Source organism: Eumetopias jubatus, unplaced genomic scaffold (assembly GCF_037043125.1).
Source record: "Eumetopias jubatus isolate StellerSeaLion01/CBP00866 unplaced genomic scaffold, mEumJub1_p1.0 scaffold_15, whole genome shotgun sequence".
Classification (NCBI taxonomy): domain Eukaryota; kingdom Metazoa; phylum Chordata; class Mammalia; order Carnivora; family Otariidae; genus Eumetopias; species Eumetopias jubatus.
The window spans coordinates 84,536,586-84,560,513 of record NW_028274821.1 but is presented as its reverse complement, the minus strand read 5'-3'; the positions used below and the strand labels follow the sequence as shown (position 1 = coordinate 84,560,513).

Below are 23,928 nucleotides of genomic sequence, written 5' to 3'. Positions count from 1 at the left end.
AGGTCCGGAGGGGTCAAGTGGCCTGTCCAAGGTCCCACATCAAGAAGGCGCAGAGCCATCACGCCAACCTCCATCATCCCGACCGACCTGACTAGTTCACCCCTGGGGCCACTCGCGGACCACTTCATGCCTCTGTGCACGACAGAAAAAAGATGCCCCCCTACCCCAGGCACACAGCCTGGCAGTGGCTTTTATGCAAAGAAGAAGTGTCCTTCTCCCTCCTGGCACCTTCAGAAGTGAAGCAGATGCTCAGGTTCCTGCCTCTGGGGAGCTTCCAGTCTTGCAGGAGGCCTCTCAGGCATTTCCTAATCCTGTGTGATCCCTCACGTAAGAGCCAGCGAAGAGGAGGAAGGGATTGATTCTGCCCCTGGGGCGGCAGGAAGTCTTCTCGGCACAGGTGTCACCCAAGCTGGGTTTTAAAGGATGTCCGGGGGTTTGCCAGCTAAGACAAGAGTTGGGGGCAGTGTGGGCAGGTGGCTGGGGACCTAAGCGAAGTTGTCTGGGCTGGAGAGTAAAGGGGGTGGTGGTGGGAGGAAGGGTATGGAGTAAGAGGAGGGGAGACCGGAAAGGACTCCTTGGGGGCCACTCCGGGACCTCCCCCGCCGCCGGCCCGCCAGTCCACATGACCACATGATTAGTCAGCGGGGAGGCAGGCCTCCCCTGGAGGTGAGGGGAAGGAGTCAGAGGGCACTGCAAATGCAGGCAGTAGAGACCAAGTGGCCGCCCGATTCAGAGCCACCTTCCTGCTTCCCCGCTCCGGTTCCGTGGCAGCAGACAGCCAGGCTGAGTGCCTTGTTCTCTGGAACCTCAGCGGTGGTCCCCAGCCTGGCACTCCTGCCTACGGCACTGCTGGGCCTTCCCAGAGCAGGCGGACCGCTGCTGCCCCCCCCCCCCCACTGCCCAAACCTGCCGGCCTCCGTCTCTGCTGGGGGGTCTTCAAAGCCCTATACATCACCTCCTCTACACGGCGGGCTCTGTGCGCCCCCAGTCCCCTGCACATCCTTCTCTGAAGACAGCCGACATTCCTACTGTGTGCTGGGCCCAGGGACTAGCACACAAGACTGCACTTACCCCTCTTGTCGCCTGTGGGGTGGGGCCTGATGGCCCCCGTTCTGCAGATGAGGGGCTTCAGAAGGTTCGACAGCCCCCATCCCCAGAATGAAATACCCGGCCCCCTGTCCTTGCCTGATGGGTCAACCCCTCTGTGGATTTTGCCCCAGACAAGCCAGGTGGGGCCCAGGGTGGAAGCGACACATAAGGCTGTGGGGAGAACTGGGTGCAACTTGTCCCTGGCTGGGTCTCAGGGCTTCTCATGTAACCCTGCCCCGCCTCCACTCACGTGCGCCTCCTCCAGGGAGGCTGCTCGGATGCTCCCCAGCTGTGCCACATCCTCTGGCTCCGGCAGCCTCTGGGCCAGCCTGGTGCCCTAACACATCACCACCGCTGCCAGCTCTGCCTAAGAAGGGACCCGGACTCACAGAAGAGTCTTGCCCCCTGCCACAGAGTCGGTGGTGGCCGGACCTGGTCCCGCAGCCAGAGTCTGAGCTGGGGTCTCCCCGCAGCATGAGCCATTGTACCTGGCGCCAGTCCCACCTGCCCTGGTGCCTTCTCTGAGCAGTCTTTTCGGTGTGACTCCACCTCACCGTGACTGCCACCCCTTGGCCCCCAAGGTGGGGAGACCGTCTCTGAGCCTCAGTTTCTTCCTCTGTGCAACAGGGGCGACGGTGGTCACGGGGCTGAGGTGAGGACCCACAGCTCTAAGGCAATCGAGGGCTCAGTACCAGCCAGGTACCCAGTAGGTGCTAAGAAGTGTTGGCTGCACCTGCCCTGTTGATGAAACTGCGGTTGTCTTGAGTCCCAAAGACAAAGTGGCCGCTTCCCTTGTCCCATCCTCCCCCCAGGGACTCGCCAGGCCAGGGTGACCCCCAGGGAGGAACAGGTCACAGTAGTACTATTTATTACGAGAGCTACCACGGGGCTGTCAGAACTTCCAGGCAGGCGGGCAGGGTGTGGGGGGGACAATCTTGGACAAAGTTCGGGGGCTGAGCTGGGGGGCGCAGCAGCGTTGGCACCGCACCAGGGCAGGGGTCCTACTGGAAGCAGGGCAAGGCTGAGGCAGAGGCTGCTGTCTGTCCCGCAGGGGTCCCCGGCGGGGCCTTTCAGAGGCCCCCACGCAGAGCCTGGGGGAAGGTCCGTCCGCTCGCACTCTCTCTAGAAACCTGGGAGGAAGGTGCCGGGCTAAGCTGGCGGAGAATTGTGGTGGGGGCCCCTGGAGGGGACTGGGAACTGAGGCTGGGGGAAGCCCTGGCGGGGTTGGGGGGCGGAATTCTGGCCCCGGGGGGGGGGAGGCCCTGGGAGGTCTCCCCCATCCCCTCTCTGAGCCTCAGTTTCTCTCGAACACCTGATGCCCAGAGGCTTTCGGGAAGGGCGGTGGCTGCCTCGTGAGGGACCCCTGAGAAGGTCGCGGGCTGCGGAGGGGGAGGGGGGCTAGGGCGTCCGGAGGGAGGGCGAGGCAGGTTGGGGGTCCGGAGGGTGGGGCCGGCCGCGGGCCGAGGTGGAAGCGGCTCCGTTGCTACGAGCGGCCTTAGCAACGCACCCATTCAGCAGAGACAAAGGCGCTGTCACTTGAGCGCAGAGGCGCCGCTGCCGCTCCTGTTCCCACCGGCGCCGCGCCTGCGGGGATGGGGGGAAGGGCGGGGGTGCGGGGGTGCGGGGGTGCGGGCGGCTGGGGGCCCCGGGGCAGGCCCGCCGCGCGCTGGCCTGCAGGGGGCGCCCCCTGCCCACGTTGCAGAAGGGGGAGCTGAGGCTCCCTGGGACTGGGACACCAGGCAGGGGAGGAGGCCCGCCGGAGCCTAGGGTTCTACAGACTTGGGTTTCGAATGTGCCTCCGTTTACACCTATGTGACTGCCCCGGTGCCTCACTTTCCCCATCTGCACGATAGGTGGATAGTTTCCCCAGGTCCCCAGATGAAAGGAGTCGGCCGACGCAGGGCTTTAGCCCAGAGCCCGGCCCCAGTTAAGAGCCGCACAAACAGGCCTCCTGCCCATGCTGGGAAGGATCCCCTGGTTCGAGGTGGGGCAGTGCCTGGCAGCCCCTCCTACAGTCAGCTGTGTTCTAAGACTGGGGTACTCAGGCTGAGAGAGGCTGACAGTGGCCAGAGGCCCCTAGGCTTCCCCTTGGGCCAGGCTGAGCTCCCCAGACTCAGTCCCCGCCCTGAGCAGGGCCTGGGGTGGCCCTAGCCTTGCCCCGCTGCCCACAGGCCCCCATCAGCCCTCCAGTTGGGGGAACTGAGCCTGCGAGGGAAGCACTTGCTTCTCACCAGGTTTGGAAGTCCTTTCAGCCCACGAGGCATCAGGATAGGGGCTCTGGAAGGGGTGCGGCCAGGAGGCTGGGCCTCGGGGGCCAGACGGAGTGGGTGCACAGAGGAAGGCAGGCTCCTAGCTCACTGCCCCTCCCGCAGCACCGGCTCCGGGAAGGAGTCCCAAATCTGGAGTGTGCCTCTCCCAAAGAGCACTGCACTTCCCTGACAGGCCCCCAGTGTGCTAATGGGGGACTTTCGGCACCGGCAAGGAGCAGAGCAAGAGGAAGGGCCCTGCAAGTGGTGGGAGGTCAGGTGCGCTCGCTTCTCAGATCACTTCCATCCTGGTGCAGTGGGGCTGAGGGTGGGGGTCCAGGTGCCAAGGGGAAAAGGGGAACCCGCTGGGGTGCGAGCTGTACCTGACGCCTTGAATGCTGTCAGCTCCACAGCCTGAGGACAGAGGAGGTCGTCAGGGGAGGGGTCCCCCACTCCTTCCACTCCCCCTTGCCCTGGGGACCCTGGGAGACCTTGGTGATGACTCCTCCGCCCCCAGCGGCCTTGGCATTCAGGTTTTGCCCATGTGTAGTCAGCACCTCCGGGCGGTTCCCAGTGCCCTACCACCTGGTAACTGAGGAATGGGGCCCCTCGGATCCCCAGAGGAAGCCCCCCTACCCCAACCCTCCCCTAGTTCCTGTGGTTTCCCCCACCCTGCAGGACATACTTGCTAGCCCCCTGGCAAGACCCTGCCACCCCTGTCCCAGCCTCACCGGTCTCTCGGGTTCTGCAGTGGAGGAGAAAGTTGTGGGAATTCTGGGGCTGTGGGTCCCTACAGGAGAAAAACACTGGAGTAGGTGAACTTTTCGGAGGCTGAGGCAGGAAGCTCTCTCTCTGCTCTCCCGCCCTGGACAGGACCTCGTTGTCAAAGACCCTAAGGATCCACTCAAAGGCTTATTCCACAGATTAATGATGAAGGAACTAAGGCCCAGAGAGGGATGGTACCATGCCCAAGGGCACACAGCAGGTGAACTAGGAGCTGGGACTAAAACTCCTGGACTGGCCTTGAAGTCATTTAGCCCATGCTCTGTCTCAGGGCCCCAGACCTCATCTACTCACCTGGCTTTGGGAACCCCCAAACCCCCTTTGCATGGAGACCCAAGGGAGGTGACCCTGGGCAAGCCCAGCCTCGGGGCTGCGCAGCTGGGGGCCCTGTTCCCTGGTGGTGGTGGAAAAAAATAAGCCATTTCTAAGCCATCGCCCAGGCCCCGTGCTTGCAGAATTCCCTGGGCCTCAGTCTCTTTGTCTTTCAGATGGGCTAATAGGATCTGCCGTCGCCTTCCCAGCTTTACCTGAGCACTGGGGAAACTGAGGCTCTGGGTAGTACTCAGAGTGGGGGCTGGTGCGGCCTTACCTCTAACAGCCAAATGTCTTCGGGCTGGAACCAAAGCTACAGGGTTGTCTTGAGCCACCTCCCAGGGACCCAGGAACCTCGGGTGGGACCCTGGGCCCATGGGGCTGGAGCAGGCCTGAAAGGAAGTGGTGTGGGCACTGGAATCCTGGTGGTGAGTGGGACCTCCCGCCCCAGGACCCCCACCTGCCCGCACCCACCGTGAGGGCCTCTGTTGTCTTTTTCTCCGTCATCCTCTGCAGGGCGCTCCGGACCTGGGGATTGGGCATCAGGGTCAGGCCTAGGACCCTCCCCCTGACCCCCAGCCATGGGTGCCCTGCGAGTTAGCCCTGCCCACCCCACCCCCCAGGAGCCGGTGTCCCCAACTCACGTCCCCGTTGTAGGCAGCTTAGACCAGGAAGATGTACGGCCCCTGGGGATGGACCCAGCATGTGGGTGGGTGTCACCCCCACCTTGGCCCTGAGGCCACAACAGAGACACACCCAGAGATACCCAGAGACATTGAGAGACACAGGCTGATAAACACGAATCCTGCCCTGCCCCTCTCCTGCACTTGGGAGGGGACATCTGTGACATTCTATGGCAGAGAGAACCAGAAGGGGCCTTGCGCCACTCGACCCCGTGCCTTCAGCCTCTGGCCACCAGACAGCCTCCCTGCCTTCTTGTCCCTCTGCATCCCCCACCCCAACCTGCCCCATCCTCACAGCCTCATTATGGCTGCAAGAGTGGGTGATGGTGGGTAGGGGGGACACCTTCCTAAAATCGAGGCTAAATCAAGTCCTGGGACAGCAGACGTGTGAATGCATGCTGATTCGTGCCTCTAGCCGAGTGTCTCTCTGACCCTCTGTCTCTTCACCTGGAAGGCGGAAGCCCGGACTCAGCTCCTGCTGTGTGTGAAGGACTCAGCATGGTGGCTGGGTCATAGCTGGCTCTTCCTGCCCACACACGTGAGGACCAAGAGGGCCTGGCCACTCACAAAGTACCATCATCACACTTGGGGTGACAACCCTCATAGCAGCTCCATGCTGGGGCGGCGTGGATTCATTCTTCCTGTTTGATGGAGAGGGACCGTGGGGCCTGGGGCAGGGGACAGAGCAATGAGTCCCAGGCCAAAGTGTGACCCAGCAGGTGGAATTTGGAGCCTAGGCCTTCCTCAGATTCCACCTGGACAGGCAATAGCCCCTGCCCTGAGGCTGAGACTGGAGGACACAGTTTGGTGGCCAGGGGGCCTCCTTGAGGCCTTCTAGCTTCAGCCTCAGAGCCTGACTGCTCCCCCTAGTTCTTAGGCCCCAACTGGGTTGATACCACCCTCCACCCTAAGACAGGCCCTGGTGCCCCCCAGGCCTCCCCTCCCCCCAGCCAGCCTGTCTCCCCTCTGCAGCCTTTTACTGGCTCCTCCCACCTGAACAAAGGCAGCTTTTCAAACTCCACCCCAACCCCACCAGCACCTACCTGCCTAACACTCTCCGAGGCTCCCTGGCACCCCCCTGGGATCACATCTGCGCTCCTTACAACAGCTCTGGGGACCTGGTCTGGCCCCGACGCCTGCTCTTGTCTCATTCTTCACTGGCTCACGTGTCCCCACTTCATGTGTCCGTTGGATCCTGCCATGCTCCCCTGACCTAAAACATTCCTCTCTCTCATGGAGTTTGGGTATTGGCCGACAATCACTTCCTCTAGGAAGCACCCCTTCTGCCTCCCCACGAGTGGCTCCTCCGTCCGCAGCCTGCCCCCACGTTCCCTCAGCCTCCCGGCCTCCATCATGCCATGCTCTGGGTGTGCGGCTGAGTTCTGGGATCCCGCGCACTAGCAGGCTCGCTCCAGCACGTGGCCCAGCGTGGGCCCCCAGAGCCTGAAGGAAACAAATCCGCGCCTGCTCCCGGTGCTCCTGGTGGGTGCCACGTGTGGTGCTGTGCCCTTTGCAAATGTCACCTCAGTCGAACCCCACAAGGATCCCATGAGGTGGAGAGTAAGATCCCCTTTATAGACGTGTGGAAGCTGAGGCTTGTTTCAACTCGTCCGGGCCTCCCGACAGGACTCGGCCCAGGGAACCGGAGCTGGTTAGAAGTGCAGCTCAGTTCTCCTGTCACAAAACCCCACCCAGGGGCCACAGGGAGACACATCAGCCCTGAAGAGTGGCTGAAGCCCGGCCGAGTTCAGTCCCCCTGCCCCGGGCCGGCTCCAGGGAAGGATGGCGGTCCTGAGGGCAGGTCCTGCCCAGCTGATGCCCCAGACACAGTGACAGAGGGACACCTGGAGGCGAGCGGGGTGAGGAAGACAGGGAGGGACGGCAGGTGGAGGGAAGACAGAGGAGAGGAAAGGCCAGGCGTGGGGAGGGACCCAGAGAAGGCAGCCTGACTGGGGGACCTGTGTGGAGATGGTCCCGGGAACATCGGGGCGGGCCCAGGTCACGCGCCATCTGACCCCACAAGGCAGCCTCTTCCCTCCTTCACCAGGAGACCTCGGCAAGGAAGGTCTGCGGCTGACTAGGAGGGGGAGAGGGGTCACGCTCAAGGACAAAAGCTGGGGGGGGCGGTGAGGGGTCAACAGAAAGGGAGATACAGAGGGAGGGCCATGACAGAGGAGGAACCTCAGAGAAAATCCAGAGAAGAGATGAAGAAGCGAGACAAGGGGAGCAGAGAGGATGGGGAGGGGTTCGGAGGGAGGGGGAGAGGTGGCACTGGCTCTGCGGCCGCAGCGCTGCCCACCGGAGGGCCGCCACAGGGATGACCGCAGCGGTCACCATGGCAATGGCCCGCTGCTGCCCAGGCCACCGCTGCAGGGGGGTGGGGGCACCCCAGGCAGGGTCGCAGCCTAACCTGGCAGGGCCCACATTTGAACCCAGGATGCTCTGGAAGCGTGGGGCTTGAGGAAGAGCTGCTGTGTGTCCGGGAAGGGGTGCGGCGCTGCCTTCTGTCCCCCCCCTCCCCACTGCTCAGGCCCACACGAGTCTCTGGGAGCCGTGCTCCTTTGGGAGTACTGGAAGCCCCGTTTTTCTTCTTTTTCTGGGCCCCTCTCTGGGCATGGCCTCCATGCTCCCCCGGCAGTGGCCCCTTCTTTCCTCTCTCTACTCCCACGCCTGGCTGAGAGTGGCGCGTCCCCACGGCCCAGGGCGAGAAGGTGACGTGGACCGGGACCTGGTAGTCACCACCCTCGGCACCCTTCCTCACTCCCTGCCGCCCTCCCCACCCCCCAACACTTCGCACCTGGCCTTGGCCATGGTCAGCTCCACAAGAACACGGCATTTTGCAGCCTCTGGTCCTGCTCTGTAGTCCCTGCCTGGAACAGTGCCTGGGGCCTGGCACCTCCTCGGCCTTCGACACATATCACGAGGATGGATGGATGACTGGCCCCTTCATCCCAGGAGAGGCGGGAAGGTCCCCAGGAGGAGCCCCCGGGACACGTGGACCCCGGACAGAATGTGTACCTCGTTTCCCGAGCTTTCTTTGTCCACCCCTGAGCCCCTCCCTTTCTCAGCCCTGACAGGAGCTGGGAGGAGCAGGGGCGGACAGCAGGAAGAGGTGCTGGGGGCGCAAGGGAGGCTGAGGGGAAGGGCAGGGCCGGAGAGGACGCACCTCCCCCCCAGAACTCAGGCCCCTGGGGTGGGCCTGTCTGTGTCTCTGTCTGGGTCCCCCACGGGACCGCAAACCCCCTGGGCACAGGGGCCTGACGCCTCTCCGTGGCTCCCGGACGCAGGCCCCAACAGGCCCGTGGGAGGCCCGCCGCAGCGCCACGGCGACTGCCTCATTTATGGGGCTGAGCGTCGTCCTCCGGACCAAGCCCCCTCTACCTGCTGCCCTCTCCAGGGCAGCGGCTACCGCTGCCCCACAGCGGGCCACCCACTGCGCCCGAGGGGACACGTCGCGGGGGTCCGAGGCCTCAAGCAGCTCTAGCACCAGCCCGGAGCCCGGAACCTCTGCCACACCCCTGAGTGTCTGGACCTCAGCTCCCTCGACTGTAAACTGTGGGCACAAAATCCTCCCTGACGTGCTGCTGCTTTGATTCGAGGCTTGGTCCTCACTCTTGCCCTCACCCTCCTGCCTCTCGACGACGTCCCCTGCTCACTGTTGGTGACTCCCGTGACGGAGAGGACACTCCTTTTCCCGTCTCCTGACAAACCAGTCACTCCCTCTGAGCTCCAGGGCATGTCAGAGCCCAGGGCCTGGAAGTACCTGAAAGGAATTGAGGCCCACGGCGGCGCAGGCCCAGGCCGGGCTGAGGTGCACCAGCACGCCGACCAGCCCGGTCAGGCCCGGGACGGGCAGCAGGACCAGCACCGGCTCCACCGCGGCCCCTGCGGGAGAGCAGGCAGGGCTGAGGGAGGCCGGGGTGGCCTGGGAGCCCCTGCAGGCCGCTGGGCAGGGCAGCACGTGGGAGGGGTCGGAGGGGCAGACCAGGGACCACTGCTCAGGACTTAGGTGTAGCTGGAATCTTCAGCTGAACTTGGCTGTCCCTTCTCAAACCCAGAAGTGGTTGGCACTGGGGAGACGGGGTCCCGGTCCCAGTCCTGGCTCAGAGGAAGGGTGTCGCAGCCGTCCAGAGGGAGGGCTAAGGAGTAGGCAGTGGATCCAGCGGGCCTGGAGTCCACAGTCTTCCCTTCTTAGGGACCCCTGGGGCTCCCTGGCTTTTTGGGGACCCACTGGCTTGGGCTGCCCTGCCCTTGGCAGAGGATGGGGTGGGGGAAAGCAAGCGTAGGGGGATCCTCCTTTCAGCAGGACATGGCCCTGGAGAGTGAGGGGAGTTCTTGCAGGGGTGGGAAACTAAATCCTTACTCTGAACCTGAACTTCTGGGGTCCGCCTGATCTGGGGGTCTCCCCTACCTTGTCCCTACCCGGCCATCCGTGCCATCAGTAGATGGCGAGCTCCCAGGAAAGCGGCTCGCGTCTATATGGCCTCCCACTCGTCGACACTTAGGACTGATTACCATCCCGCAGGTGACACGCGTGGGCACATGCTCACCCACGTCCACACATGAGCGTGTGCGCACACACGAGCAGGGACGCGTGTGCACACTTATGCTCAGGGATAGCTTTGCACCCATGAACACACATGGCCGCAGGTCCACAGCCTGCTGCCACGGACTCACACAGGTTCCCATCTGATGAGCCTCCCATCCGCTCCCCCAACTTCCAGGCCTCACCATGTCTGGATCCTGACCTGCTCCTGCAGGCAGGGCTGTGGGCTCAGCACGCGGGCATGGCGGCGGGCACTGGCCACAGTGACCATGACCACGCGGACCAGGATGCAAGTGTTGGCCTGGAGACCGGGTGTCAGCAGGTGAAAGGGCCTCCCCCTTCCCCAGCGTGACCCGCCCTACCAGGCCTCCAGGCCTCCCCACTCACAGTCAGCACGAAGAGCACAGGGCCCACAAAGGCCCAGATGGCGTCTGTGTGCACACTGAGCCAGCAGTGCCCGGCGGCCACGTAGTCATGGGGGGACATGGCCAGGGTGATGGCCACAACGGCCACAGGCACACCTAGGAGAAGAATGAGTGCCCTTGGGACCACGCCTCGCAGCCTGTCCTCTCCTGGCCCTGGCCCTACCCCAAAGCTGCAGCCCACAGCTGTCCCACGGCAGCAGGCGCCCTGGCGGGCATGGGGAGATCTGGGCAGGGGGCTGGGTGGGCCCGATCCTCCGGGGGCAGCCTCGGAGCCCCGAGGGGCTGGGGAGCGGAACATCTGGGACGGAGCTGAGAGCTTAGGGATGGGAATCAGCGGAGATGGAGGGTGGTGACCGGCATGCGGGTCGGTGGGCCACGGATCAGGGAGGCGGCGCTAGCAGTCAGGAGTTGACGTGGTTCGAGTGGAAGATGATGAAGAGGGGCTGGGGCTGGGCAACGCTGGGGGGTGAGAGCTGAGAGCAACTTGCGCTTGTGTCAGAGATGGGTGCTGGGTGCCTGGTGGAGATGGGGATCGGGCGGTCCTGAACAGCAAGAGGCCACACGAGGCAGAGTTGAGAACAGAGCGGGAGCAGGGAGCCGAGGGGCCTCACCCCCGCCTGTGGCGTAGTAGAGCGTCATCCCGGGGCCCCGGCGCATGCTCACGACCACCTTGCTCCACAGCAGGAGGCCCTCCACCAACATCCAGGAGAATGCGACCAAAAAGAGGAGGTGCATTACAGCTGTGACGGCCACACATGCCACCTGTGGGTGGGAGGGTGGCCGAGCCCCACCAAGTCCAGCTGTGGGTGCAGCCCTGCTCTGGGTCCCATGCCCGTGCCTGGCATTACCAACCCAAGGAGGTATCAGTGGGGAGGGTCTCTGAGCAGTGCCCTGGGCCCACCTTCACCATTCTGGGCCTTTTTCCATCTCTGGGCTATGCTCCCCCCAGGAAATGGAGCCAAGTGAAGATGTGGGGGGCAACCCAGAAAAGGCTGGTCCCCCCTGAGCTCACAAGCACACCTGCTGGGTGCCCACCTTGTTGGCCTTTGCCCACTCGCTGGCCATGAGGAAGCCCTCGGCAGAGGCCAGGGAGAAGGTGAGGTTCTTGTGGACCGTAGCTCGCTCTGACTTGGGGGCCCTGGAAAGGCAGGAGTCCGTCAACAAAGGCACCAGCACCAGCCCCCACCCGCTATCAGCCTCTGCCTGCTCGGGTCCCCTGGGTGAGCTAATGAAGACAGAGACAGCAGCTCCACAGGGGGCCCACAGCCCTAAGGGAGACCCTGGACCAGGGTCCTCTGGGACAAGGATGGACACACCCGGAGCTCGTCTCACCCGGCTGCCAGGAAGAGCAAGAAGGTGGTGACCAGGGCGCAGAAGGACACACCGCAACCCACAAACGAGAGCGTTCCTCAGCAGTGACTCCTCCTCAGTGCTCCTCTGCGAGAGGGCCGAAGACCCCAGAGGACAGTAACCTCGTCACCGCCCTGACCTGAGCAGACCAGGCCTCACCCTATCCCGGTCCAGCAAGGCTCCCCGAGCCTCCCTGTCTGCAGTGAAGCAGGGACGGCAACAGCACCAGCCAGCAAGGCCAGGCTTACATACAGCAGGCACTTAATAAGAGATCATTTGCATGTCCTCTCCTGCTAGCTGTCCCTAACCTGGCCCTGATTGGTCCAGGTTTCACTGATTCCACAGCTCCTGAGAGCACCGGATGGGAGGTGACACCTCCCCACACACACACTGCGGGAGGGGGGCGGTGGGGGCGGGGGTGGGGGTGGGGGTGGAGCTGACATGCAAACATGGCCACGCTCTGGTTTCACGGGACGAATGTGTCTGAGAGCAAGTTTCTCTAGTGTGCTCCCCAACACGCCAAGGGACGCTGGCATTCCTGAGCCTCTGGCCCTGTGTCACTCAGTCTCTTAGCAAGTGACCCCTCTGAGTCCTTGCCAGCTCTGGTGAGCATGCCTGTCCTGCTCTCCTCCCGGAACTGGGTGTAAATGCTGGGTCCTCCCAGGGGCCTCCCTTGGTTCGGTCTCCTGTTCTGACCTCATCTCAGCCGCGGCTTTTTCTGCAGGCTCTTCATCTCCCGCTGAACCCTCTCCCGCCCCGACGCCCTCAGCCCCGGGGCCGGCCCCACCCCGTCACCCTCCCGTGCCCTCCCTGAGATGCCTCCCTCCTCCCCGGGCTGCCCAGGCCTTTGTCCCGGACCACCTCCTCCCCCCTCAGTCCCGTCTCCTCCATCTGCCCGCTGTCCCCCCAGGCCGGGCCCCTGCACTCTGCCCTGCACACCCCTCGCGGCTCTTTGCCCCTCCAGCTCACTCCTGGCACCAGAGGGCGCCCTCGGGGCAAATCCAACGCCCGCGGAATGTGCTCCTGTTGGTCCCCTGCCCAGTGCATGAGTATCCTGGGCTCTGGGATCTGACCCCTGCACTTGTTCCTCCGTCTTCTTCCACTCCTGGGCCTGGCACCGGGAGCGCCAGACGCGTCGAAGTTCTGGAATGTATCCAGTCTGCCTGCCATTTCTAGTCTCCTTGCCTTTGCTCAGACTGACCCTCTGCTGCGAATGACTTTCTGTTCCACCAAGAGTGATGGAAACAGTCCATCATTTAAGACTTGGTTCCGACATCACCTCCCCACTGCCCCCTCCCAACACTACCTCCCTGGGACTCAACCTGGACGTCATACCTGACCTGCAACAGGACAGCAAAGTTGGTGCTGTGGTTGCAGAAGCAGGCAGTCGAGTCCTCGTCGAGTCCTCGTCCACAGTGGCCACAGAACAGCCAGTAGGGGCCCACGAGCCCCCTGTGTCCGGGCTGGGGGAGGGCAGGGAACAGAAGGGCTCTTGAAATGGGGTGGGGGTGGGGGTAGCTGGCAAGCCGGGGAAAGTCTCTCTCCAAAGCTTGGGGCCCGTCACTGCTCTGCCTCCAACCAGCTTTGTGACCTTGGGCAAGCCTCAGTTTCCCATCTGTAAAATGCACTTAACACTCTCAGGGATGAAAGGGGGCCATGGGGCCAGTACCAGTGATTACAACTGATTAATTGCATTAATTACTAAGCGACAGTGATTGATGTTCAGCTAAGGATCCAGGGCAGGGAGCTGGGGCTCAGCTCTGAACCCTCCTCTGCTCCTTCACTTGCCCAAGGGCCCTGGCCTTGGATATATCATCAAGTCTAACACCTATTTGACAGATGGGTCTCTTCCTAGGCACCCCACAGAGTGAGCTTGCATATCTCCCAGGATGGGGAGCTTACTTCCTCCTGGGTAACAGATTTTCTTGCTCCAGCTTGTGCTGGAGCTGGGGAGGGGCCTGAGGCAAGACAGGTGGTGATTGGAGACCAAAAACACACCTCATCCTCAAGCAGAATGGATGGCTTAAAAAAAACAAACACCAAATTGCCTTAATTAAAGAACTTGGAAATGGAAACTCACGTGATACTGAAGTTCCAGAAAGCACAGACAGGCTCCACCAGTTTCTGCGGGAAGGCCTGAGGGCAGGAAACAGGAACAGAGCAGGTGTGTGAGTGTGTATGGGGGGCATGGGGCAGGTGTGTGAACAAGTATGGAGGGGAGAGACCAGGAGGATGCAGGGGGATGTTGAGGCCTCTGAGTTGGAGGGACCAGGGGTTGCCCGGTGTGGGTCATGGGTGAAGAGGTGGGGGAAAAAAGGCCAGTGGGGAGGCAGAGGGGAGGGAAGGGTGGGGGGCTTGCTGCTAACATCATGTATAATATTGAAATACTGGGAACAAGCTAAATGCCCATCCTTTGGGGAGTGGTTAAACCACCAAGACATCCCTCTTGGGATGCTCTGTACCTGGTAAGATGAACAGACGAAGTCTCTACCTACTGGCAGGGAAAGAGCTCCGTTATACATTGCTCAATAGAGAAAAAAACTGCACATCATCATGCATAATATGAACTTATTTATGTAAAAAAATACGTATATACAGTCTATACAATTGTGAACACTCACACACACAAAAGATCTGGGATTAAATGCACAGCTAATTTAACCATGGCTAGGTCTCAGTTTGAATGTGTCATAATGAACATGTTAGTATTTTGTAATTAACCAATGACAACAACATAGATTTTATAAGCTGTCATTAAGCAACCGGTGGTACTAGCCCCAGTCCAGGCAGGGAAAGCGACCTGAGCTCAGGACTTGGGCTATGTGTCCCGACTGGAAGGGCTAACAGAAATGTCACCTCACTAGAATATGAGACTCGGTGTCATGTTCTTCATGTCCTTTATTGTGGCTGATCTTCATAGCAACCTAGGAGACAGGTATAAATTCATGTAATTTCAAATGAGGAAACTGAGCTTCAGAGAGGGACATAAATCTGCTCAAGATCACACAGCACAGAGCTGAGGGTGGGTCCTGACTTGGTCATGCTCTTTCCACCACTCTGTGATGATGCCTCTCAAGGGTGTAGTATTTCTGGGGTTGACTGAATTATCATCCAGTGTATTCATTCACATGTAATATTTTTCCTAGGTCTCCGATCCTATGTTGGGTGCTGAGAACAAAAAGAAAACCTGTTGTTTGCTTTTAAAATGGATGATTGTTGGGGCACCTAGGTGGCTCAGTTGGTGAAGTGTCTGACTTTAGCTCAGGTCATGATCTCAGGGTCCTGGGATCGAGTTCACATTGGGCTCCCTGCTCCGTGGGAAGCCTGCTTCTCCCTCTCCCACTCCCCCTGCTTGTGTTCCCTCTCTCCCTATGTCTCTCCCTCTGTCAAATAAATAAATAAAATCTTTTTTTTTTTTTTAAGAGGAGCAAACTATTGAAACAGGCAACAATATGGATGACTCTCAAAAACCCCAGCTGACAAAAGATGCCAGAGCACAGCACACACTATGATTCCATTTATGGGAAACACTAGAAAAGACAGAATCTACAGTCACAAGAAGCAGATCAGCGATTCCCTGGTGTGAAAGGGGGGGAAGACTGCCTGGCATGGGGGCCCAAAGAAGCCCTTTGGGAAGGTGGAAACCGTCTTTACCTTGGTTAGGGCAGAGGTCCCTTAGTGTATATGCTGGTCAAAACCCATCAAGTTGTATACTTAAAATGGACCTTTTAGTGTATGGAAATTTATCTGCTTCAATCAAATTGATTTTTACAATCTTGGGATGACATACCAAAGACTGGTGAACTGTGGGGTATGTGTGCGTGTGTTGTGTGTTATGTGTCCAGGACTCGAGGTTGTGGGCAAAGCTGACTTTAGCTTTCTCTGAAACTAATGTTTCAAAAGCAGGAAGGAATTTGTATATTTCACGTAATGAAATTAAGCAACATTTCTTGGCGATCTTTCCACCTCAGGTTATAGAAAAAGACGTGTTCCTTGCATAACCCTCGCGGGTTATTCCAGTGCATAGCTGCACGTGGCTTTTTGCGTAGTCCCCCTTGGTGGGCAGATCTCAGCAGCACGTTGCCATGCAGGCCTCTGCACATCTCCCTGGGTGTTCCAATGGGAACCACCAGTGTTTCGAGTCACGCACACATATAATGAAATCTCAGCTCTGCCGCTTACAAGCTGGGGCCCATCACAGCCGCTATGCCAAGCTCACTTTTTGCCTATGTCGAATGCGCAGTTGGAGAATTATATGAATGTTGCTCATTTAAGGCACCAGCATAAAGTGAGTGTGGAATAAACTGCTGCTCTCTCCGTTCCCTTGAAGACAATGGGGTAGCTTGTGAATGGGTGTTTTTCTTGAACATTTTTAGATCTTGGTTTAAATGAATGAATATTGGGGTAGGGGGCATCAAACCAGGATAAGTGTAGCGGGGTGGCAGTTCCCAGAAGCCCCGCCCCCCCCCCCAGTACCTGGGCCTGGTGCTGCAGGTGAAAGGTCACGGCCATGCTGACCTCCCTGGTTTCATCCCATACCTCAGAGGAGATGATGGCTGAGCCCACCTGGGTGCTTAGAAACCTGCGGGGAGAAAGGGAGCTTTTAAGGGTACCAGCTGGCTGTGCGGGAGAGGTCCTGGACAGCCTGGAGAGGGGGAGATGATACCCTTTGTGTCCAAAGAAACATCCGGAAATGTCCTGTGCTTGGAATTAGGGCACATGGGTTCCAGTTTTGCTGCGGGGACTTGCTAGTAAATTCAGTAAGCCGTGCCTTCTGACTCAGTCTCAGTACTGAAGCCAGGACCCCAGACCGTCGTCAAGCCAGGTTCCAGGGGCACGCCTTTGGCAGGCCCAGAGAGACTGTGTGTGTTGGGGAAGGGAAGGGTTTGGTCCTGGCTGCTAAAGGCAGATTTGCCTATCAGAATGAGGGCTCTGGGATGGGATGCAGGCCTGGCCTTCTCCGGGGAGGGGATCCAGACCCTCAGCAGTCTACTGGATGGGGCCCACTCACCTCTGCGTCTTGCTTGCCTCTTCTGAGCTGTCAGAGGCCTGGGGCTCTAGGCCAGGCTCCCCTAGGGTGTGCTGGAAGACACTTGAGCTGAACCAGCTGTGGATCACGGTGACTCTGGAGAGGCCTGGCTGAAGGGGAGGGGGCCAAGACCCCACCCTGTGACTGAGCAAGTGCCATGGGTTGGCCCCGAGGGAGCTGCTCTGCCCACCTTACAGAATGGGAAACTGAGGCTCATAGAGATTAACTGCCTTCCCAAAGATCACACAGTTAATAGGTGGTAGAACTGGAATTCCAACCAGCCATGGTTCATGCACTTAACCTGACAGCTCTAAGGCTTTTGGCTCCATGTCCTGATCTTCCGGTTCCAGGGGGCAGCAAGGGTGGAGGCTCCCTCCACCACCCACTTCCACTTCCAAGAGGAAATGTGTGGAGTTCAGTGGAGGAGACTCAGTGAACACCTACTATGTGACAAGTGCTTTTAACCTCATAACAACCCATAAGGCAAGTACAAAGAAGAGTCTTACAGATAAGGAAACAGGCTCTGAACGGTGAGGTGACTTATTCAAAGTAGCAGAGTTAGCAACACGAGGGCTGACCCAGACCCCAAGGGGGACCCACTCCCCACCCCTCCCCCTTACCCACCTTTCCCGAGGAGCTGCTTCACTTCATCTGCGGGGATGCGGATGTGGCCGGGCCCCTCCGGATGCCCATGGGGCATCGTGAACACATAGCCCTCTTTGCTGGCATCCCTCAGGTGTAGGCTCTGCACCTCCAGACCTGGGATCAGACGGGGCTGGGTGGCTGGACCTCCGGAGGGAGGTCTTTCTGCTCAGCTGGCCCCCAGCGGCAGGGTCTGCCTCCCCTCTCCCGGCCACAGTTCCAGGCCACTAATCCAGCTCAGAGAGGCTCAGCACCTTGCCCAAGGTAAGTCTGACTTCTTCAAGTCCAGGACAGGGGATCACCGAGAGGCAGGTCCCTGGGGGCCAGGAACCGAATATCAATGTGCCCCCAGAAACCACTGGGCGCCCAAAGGACACAGGTTTTGCCAAAGTTCCACCATACGCGCCCCAGTCAATCTACAAACCCTCACTGAGTGTGTACTTAGGTCTGGCCTGAGATGCAGACACGGCTCACAAATAGTCCTGGCACTCAGGGGGCTTCAGGAGGAATGAGGTCATTACTACAAATGCAACAAGAGATGTGTTCGAGCCGCCGGGGCGACAGTGGAAGGAGGAACTGACTGTCAGGAGACAGCTAAAACCAGGCAAGGCTTCCTGGAGGAGTTGATGCTCCAGCAAGGTTCTGAGGGATAGATAGGAGTTTGCTAGGAGGTCAAGGGAGAGAGGGTATCTGGAGGGAGGGCAGGGCTCGGGCAAAGGCAGGAAACAGAATGGAAGTGATGGAGGCTGAGAAGAGACGTCTGAGCCTCAGCCCCACGCAGGGCCCAGCTGTGTGGGGTGGGTGGCTAAGCAGGCTCACCAGCTCGCCGGCGCTGGATGTGCAGTTGGGGCCGCTCGGGGGTCAGCACGGTGCTCAGCAGGGGCGCCAGGCACTGTACACTTGCCACCAGGGCCATGGGGCCGCCGACCACCTGGGAGGAGCCTCATCTCAGCTCCCTCCTGCTCCGCACCCTGCTGCCCCCCAACTCTGCCCGCTGGGGTGAACGCATTCCCAGCGATCGATCGGTGAAGTGGCCTCCCTGATGCAGGTGCTTGGTGGCTCCTCTGGGCCTCCAGGATCAAGTCCTGGGTCCTCAGGCTGCTGTTAAGGTCTGGCCCGATGGGCCTCCTCTGACCTCTCCAAGCCTCTCCTGAGCCACATCATCGCCTAGCCCAGGCGAAGGCCTCCCAGTGCTCTGTGCCTACTGGCTGGTCGTTGGCCAACTGGGCACACTCTGAAGCGGGGTTCGTGCCTCCCCCTTCTTTGGTCTCAGTGCTAGGCCTACAGAAGGTGCCCAACCTTTAGATTCCAAAAGAGAAGCCATGTGGGAGGTGAGGCCCAGGCATGGGCGGGTGAGGGCGTGCAGTAATGGGACAACTTCTCTGGAGAGCAGCTCTCCTGTTCTCCTGAGCATCTGGGCTGTTTTGGAAGACAAGATGGCTGAACACCCAGCATAGAAGACCTCCCTCTTAAGGGGGTTGCCAGATTCTTGGATATGGGGGAGATCCTTATGGATTAGTGGCTCTTATTTCCAACTGCAGAAGTTATTATTTAAGAGTGGTTGTGTGTGGCAGTTCAACTTCTATAATAGACCAAAAAGGAGCTTCAGGGGCGCCTGGGTGGCTCAGTTGGTTAAAGTGTCTGCCTTCAGTTCAGGTCAGGATCCCAGAGTCCTGAGGTCAAGCCCCACATCAGGCTCACTGCTCAGGGAGCCTGCTTCTCCCTCTCTCTCTGCTGCTGCCCCTGCTTGTGCTCTCTCTCTCTCAAATAAATAAATAAATAAAATCTTTTTTTTTTTTTTTTTTAAGAGGAGCTTCTTTTCATGGATGGAGAGCTAGAGCGCAGCAATGGGTGCTGACTGGCCCATGGCCACATGAGTTGGAGGGAAGGACGGAGCTGGAGCCCAGGCCCCCTGGCCCGCCTCCCCCAGCCCTGCCAGCCTCACCTTGCTGACTGACAGCCACGCTCCAGCCAACTGCTCCTCCAGGACCAGGCTGACCACGGACACAATGCCCCGGCCTAGCTGCTCCCAGGGCCCTCTTAAGGGCTCTGGCTCCCCGGCCCCGAGGGCTGTCACCCTCTTTAGAAAGTGAAGGATGGCCAGCAATGCAGCAGGCCCCAGGGGAGCTGCCTCCTTTGCCAGGACTCCCTCCAGGATACCCAGGAAGCTGGAGGCCTCAGCCGGTGACAGGTGTCCATGGACTTCAGAGAGAGGGTCCGGGAGGAGCTGTGGGCAGAGAAGCCACTTACAGCTGGTCTGGCTGTTAGGAGGGACCTCCCAGGGGCCCCGCTTGGGCCCCACTAGGGTCTTCTTGGTGGGCACATGTCAAACGTATCACAAGCCCCCGGCTCTCAAGGGCTCCAAAATAGGGAATATGAACAACCTTAATTGCTGAAGACATGTTAGGTGGGTGTCCCCTTTATAGGTGAGGAAACTGAGGTGCAGGGAGGTGACCCATGGTGTCCCCAGACTCTTCAGCCCCCTGGAAGGGGGGCTCACCACAATGGCGTTGGCCAAGGCATTGACTCGGCTGATAACATCCTGGCCAGGCCATGACCGGGCATCCTGCAGCCGCTGATAAGTCTCTGCAAAGGAGAGGATGGATGCCAGGCTGGGTCCCAAGCGACACGGCCCAGGGGTGCCCCATCCACCATTTGCTGCCCAGGGAGGAAGAGCATATTGGCAGCTGTGTTTCTGGAGCCCTACAGTGTTCTAGATGGGGAAACTGAGTCATACAATGGCAAAATCACTTGCCCAAGGACACACAGCTGGGATTCACCTCCGGGTCTGTCTGGCCCCACTGTCCTGTGGGTTGGGCTCTGTGGAGGCCCTGAGACTTTAAGAAGATTCTGAATTCCCAGTTTGTACCAACTGCTCCCTCCCCCTTGGCCTGCACTGGTCCATACCCGGCTTCCCCTTCAGCAGGGCCCCGGGCACTGCCAGGGCTCACCAATCTGGTAGCAGCAGAGGAAGGGCCGTGGTTGAAGGCAGAGCAAAGAGCCCTCGGTACGGGATCCTGGGTTCCACGTAGGGCACTCCTCTGAGGGCACTGGCAGGGATGGGACAGGTGTCAGGGATGTACCTGGCTCCCAAGCAGCCCCTGTGACCCACCGGCCTGTTCGGGCCTTGAAGGCACCTGTACACCGTAGGGGGCCAGGACGCACAGCCCCCGAATTAGGGGGCAACGTGGGAACCCGGGTGAAGGGCGCTGTAGCCAGCACAACGCCGGTCAAGGAGGCTACGCGGTGAACCTACTCAGGCTACTGGGACCGGGCACTTGCCCGACCCGCTTGGGGAGGGCGTGGCCAGAGCTGGGCGTGGCCAGGTTCGCAAAAGGTGGGCTGGGTCGCGAGCTCAGAAGGCCGCTTACAGGAGCCAGGGGGCGGGGCGTTGAGCCGCAGGGTGGGGCGGGGCCTAGCAGCCAGAGGGCGGGGCGGGCCGTACCAGGACAGAGAAGGCGCCCCCGCAGGGGCGGCAGCAGCGAGGGCGTGACGTCCAGGGCGCGCAGGTCCCAGCGGAGGAGCAGGCCGCCGGGGGGCGGCCCGGTGCAGCTGCGCGGGGCTCAAGCGCCCGAGCCCACAAGTGGAAGCCGGTGAGGTTGCCGCTGAAGGCATCGCGCGCCCAGAAGCCGCCGCCCAAAGAGTCCTGATCCTGGCCCAGCACGAGGATGCCGCCCGCTGGCACCGGGTGGCCCGCGCCCAGTCCCCGCGCCCCGACGCGCCGCCGTCCGTCGGCAAACAGCGCCCAGAGCCCGCCGCGCTGCTCCCACGTGCCGCACACGTGGTGCCAGCGGCCGTCAGCGCGGAAGGCGGCGAGGAAGGGCGCTTGGTGGCCGCGCACCACCAACGCCGCGTGCACGGCGCCGCCCGGCTCGGCGAAGGCGCGCAGCTGCAGCGCGTTGGGCAGCGCGGGCGCCGCGAGGGAGAAGAGCACGGCGGTGTCGGGCGAGGCGGCGTCCCACTGCACGTGCGCGCACGCAGTCAGCGCCTCTAGGGCGGGCAGGGGTGTCCGCAGCCTCGCCGCCTTGTCCGCAGTCCGTTCCCCGAACACCAGCGCGGCCATGGTGAGCGCGCCAGCGGGAACACGCGGGCCGGGACCTCAGTGTCCCCAGCTGCGCACAGCCTCTGGCTACCCACTGGCGCAGCTGCAGGGCCCCTTCTGGGCTTTGGGGGTATCTCCCTCTCTCGGGAAGGAAGAAATGGGGGCTCCAGGGCCCATACCCAGGCGGTCAGCCCTATATTTTAGTCCAGGACAACGGAAACTGGAGATGCGACGGGGACTTCTGGGCTCCACCCAAGAGGACTATCACTGTGGGCTCCATCTCTGGAAGTCGTCAAAGCCTCTGCCCCCTACCTCCACCTCCCAGGCCCTGGGCCCACACTCACGTCTTTTTGGGGGTCTCCGAAGAAGGGCTTCTTTTTGGCCCACCCAGATGGGGTTGGGCAGCCGTGGAGCAAGGACCTCAGGTGGGGGCGCGAGTGCCAGGTGGCCAAACCTCTGCTCACAGGACTCTTGAGCCTGCCACCAGCTCAGCTGCTGCCCTGGAAACTTGCACACCCCATTTGTAGTCTCCACCACCTCACCGGGGCCCACTGGAGCTGCAGGGTCAGAGGAGAGACAGTGTGAGAGAGCAGTGTGTGCGCAAGTGACCCTTGGAGTGGGGCTGGCCGTGGACGTTGAACTAGGAGTCATTCAGGGCTGAATGCTCTGTGACCTGGCAGGTCTAGTCCCTTTGCCGAGCCTGTTTTGTCATCTGTATGGTGGCAAGAATAAGATGGACACAAGTGAAACCTTCAGCCCAGGGCCCGGGACGATGGAGTTGAACTAAATGGCATCTTTCTCCTTCCTTTGCCTTAGAGGTCAGTGCACCAGGTGGACCACAGGCTGGCTGCGCTGGGGGAAGGGGGAGCCCCTCTGGGGCCCTCAAACCAACCTGTCACCCAGGAGCTCCTTAATTCAGCTGGTGAGTTGGAGGGGGTCCCAGAGAGACTCCTCATCTGAGAAAGAAGAGGACAGGTCGGGGCTGGGTCAGGTCAGTTATTGAATACCTACTGTGTGCTCCGGCAGGATGCATTGGAAGCTGCAAGCTCTGGAGTCAGACCTGGGTTCAAGTCGCCCCCAGAGTGGATCTTGGGCAGGGCGTTTCACTGCCCTGAGCCTGTCCAGTCCCCCGCCCCCTACCCCCACTGTGTGAGGAATAAACAAGCTGATGAGTGAATGTAAAAGGGGCAGCACCAGTGGATGCTTTTATTCTATTATTGCTAAGAGCTTATCTCATGTGACCTTCGCAATGACCTCAGAACCTGGAACCAGAAGCTTTGAGTCCCCATGGCCACCTCCCCCACCATCCCCCAGGTTCAGGTACCAGGAGGTAGAGGACGCAGTAGCACCAGGAGGCCATTCTGGATCCAGCAGGGGCAGGTGAGGGACAGCAAGGGTCACAGATGTGGCCACTGTGGACTGAGTAAGGAAAGAAGCAAAGGAAAGTAGCTCAGCGTCCTGCCTTACTACCCCGTCTGTCTCCTACGGGGTCATCTTCCCCCCTGTTTGGCTCCCGGAACCTTACTGGGCTGGGAGCCCAGGATGGGGCTGGGCACATCTACTTGACATTTACTTGCACAAAAGGATGGTCTCCAGGAGCCCCTTCTAGGACCACAGCTGGGGAACGCTGTAGCCCTGGTGAGCTGGGAACGGCTGGGGGGTGGGGAGGGAAGGCAGCAGCCCCAGCCTGGCCAGAGAGAGGTGGAAACAGAGCACGGGATCCCTGTTAGGCTTCCTTGTGTTCTTTTGGGCTCAGAGCTTGGCCTTCAAGGCTCTGCTTCACAAAGTCTCTGCTTCATGAGGCCTCTGCTGAGCTCGCTGGGCTCACCGGTCTCACTATCCACCTCCCCCCTACCCCCCTGCATTCACCTGTCCCCTGTCCCCCAAGCTGCTCCCATTTCTCCGGGCAGCATCTCTTCTAAGACCTTTGAGTGTACTCTCCCTCTTGCCTGGACTGGCCTCCCACTCCCTCAGCACCTCCTACAGGATCGGTCTGTGATCACTGCCTCCACCCCGCACCGATGGCAGGCCTGCCATGGCCACGCGCTGTAGCGAGCTGAGGATACCCGAATCGTGGGTGGTTTGGGGGTCACTCTTAGCAGTCTGGGGGGCTTCAGGCTTCCTGGGTCTCTTTCTCAACAGTGACCAAGCATCAATGGGTCCCAGAAACCACTGGAGAACAAAGAATGCTCCTCTGTGTCCCGCCAGCTGGCCTCATGCCATCTGGACGTCTGGAGCCATCACCAGTGATAATTCATACCCTTTCCCCCTTTCCAGATAAAGGGCCTAAGTGTGAAAATCAAACACATCCCCACACGGGAATACATGGGGGTTCACACTTGGGATTCTGAGAAGCACTTTATTGTCACTTTACCCCTTTTTATTTATATATTTATTTTAATTAAGTAGGCTCCACACCCAAGGTGGGGCTTGAACCCACCATCCCGAGATCAAGAGTTGCATGCTCTACCCACAGAGCCAGCCAGGCGCTCCACTTTTCCCTTTTTAAACAGCACCTGACACCAACCCCCCCGCCCCCCCCCCCCCCCCCCCCCGCCTTCAGTGGGTGTGGAATGGTAGGAGTCTGGTCCAAGACTGAGGCTTGGTCTCTAGCCTGTGCTGGGTACATAGTATGGGCTCATTAAATGCTGGCCGCCTCATTCCCCTGTTCACATTTGCCTGTATTTGCCCCCCACAAATTCCTTGCTCACCGTTGGTACCCAAGAGGGAGATGCGAAGTCCAGGCCGACACTGCTTATCCCTCCTCCGCGAGGGGCCAGT

The 23,928-nt window shown here is 60.3% G+C and overlaps 1 protein-coding gene across 1 annotated transcript; it reads right to left on the bottom strand.

The window, feature by feature from the left end:
* Positions 1–2,487: 2,487 nt before the first annotated feature.
* Positions 2,488–22,507, bottom strand: ADGRD2 (adhesion G protein-coupled receptor D2). Its single transcript, XM_088018827.1, is given in 28 exon segments — positions 2,488–2,816; positions 3,719–3,749; positions 4,067–4,125; positions 4,708–4,822; positions 4,905–4,958; positions 5,075–5,116; positions 8,877–9,048; positions 9,845–9,960; positions 10,047–10,180; positions 10,696–10,846; positions 11,120–11,222; positions 11,417–11,490; positions 11,492–11,521; positions 12,757–12,849; positions 12,852–12,897; positions 13,515–13,570; positions 15,911–16,016; positions 16,446–16,569; positions 17,088–17,222; positions 17,925–18,036; positions 19,051–19,332; positions 19,606–19,691; positions 20,057–20,155; positions 20,551–20,664; positions 20,667–21,203; positions 21,492–21,704; positions 22,040–22,103; positions 22,472–22,507. Coding segments are annotated over 28 exon segments (3,513 nt in total).
* Between the last annotated feature and the right edge of the window lie 1,421 nt (positions 22,508–23,928).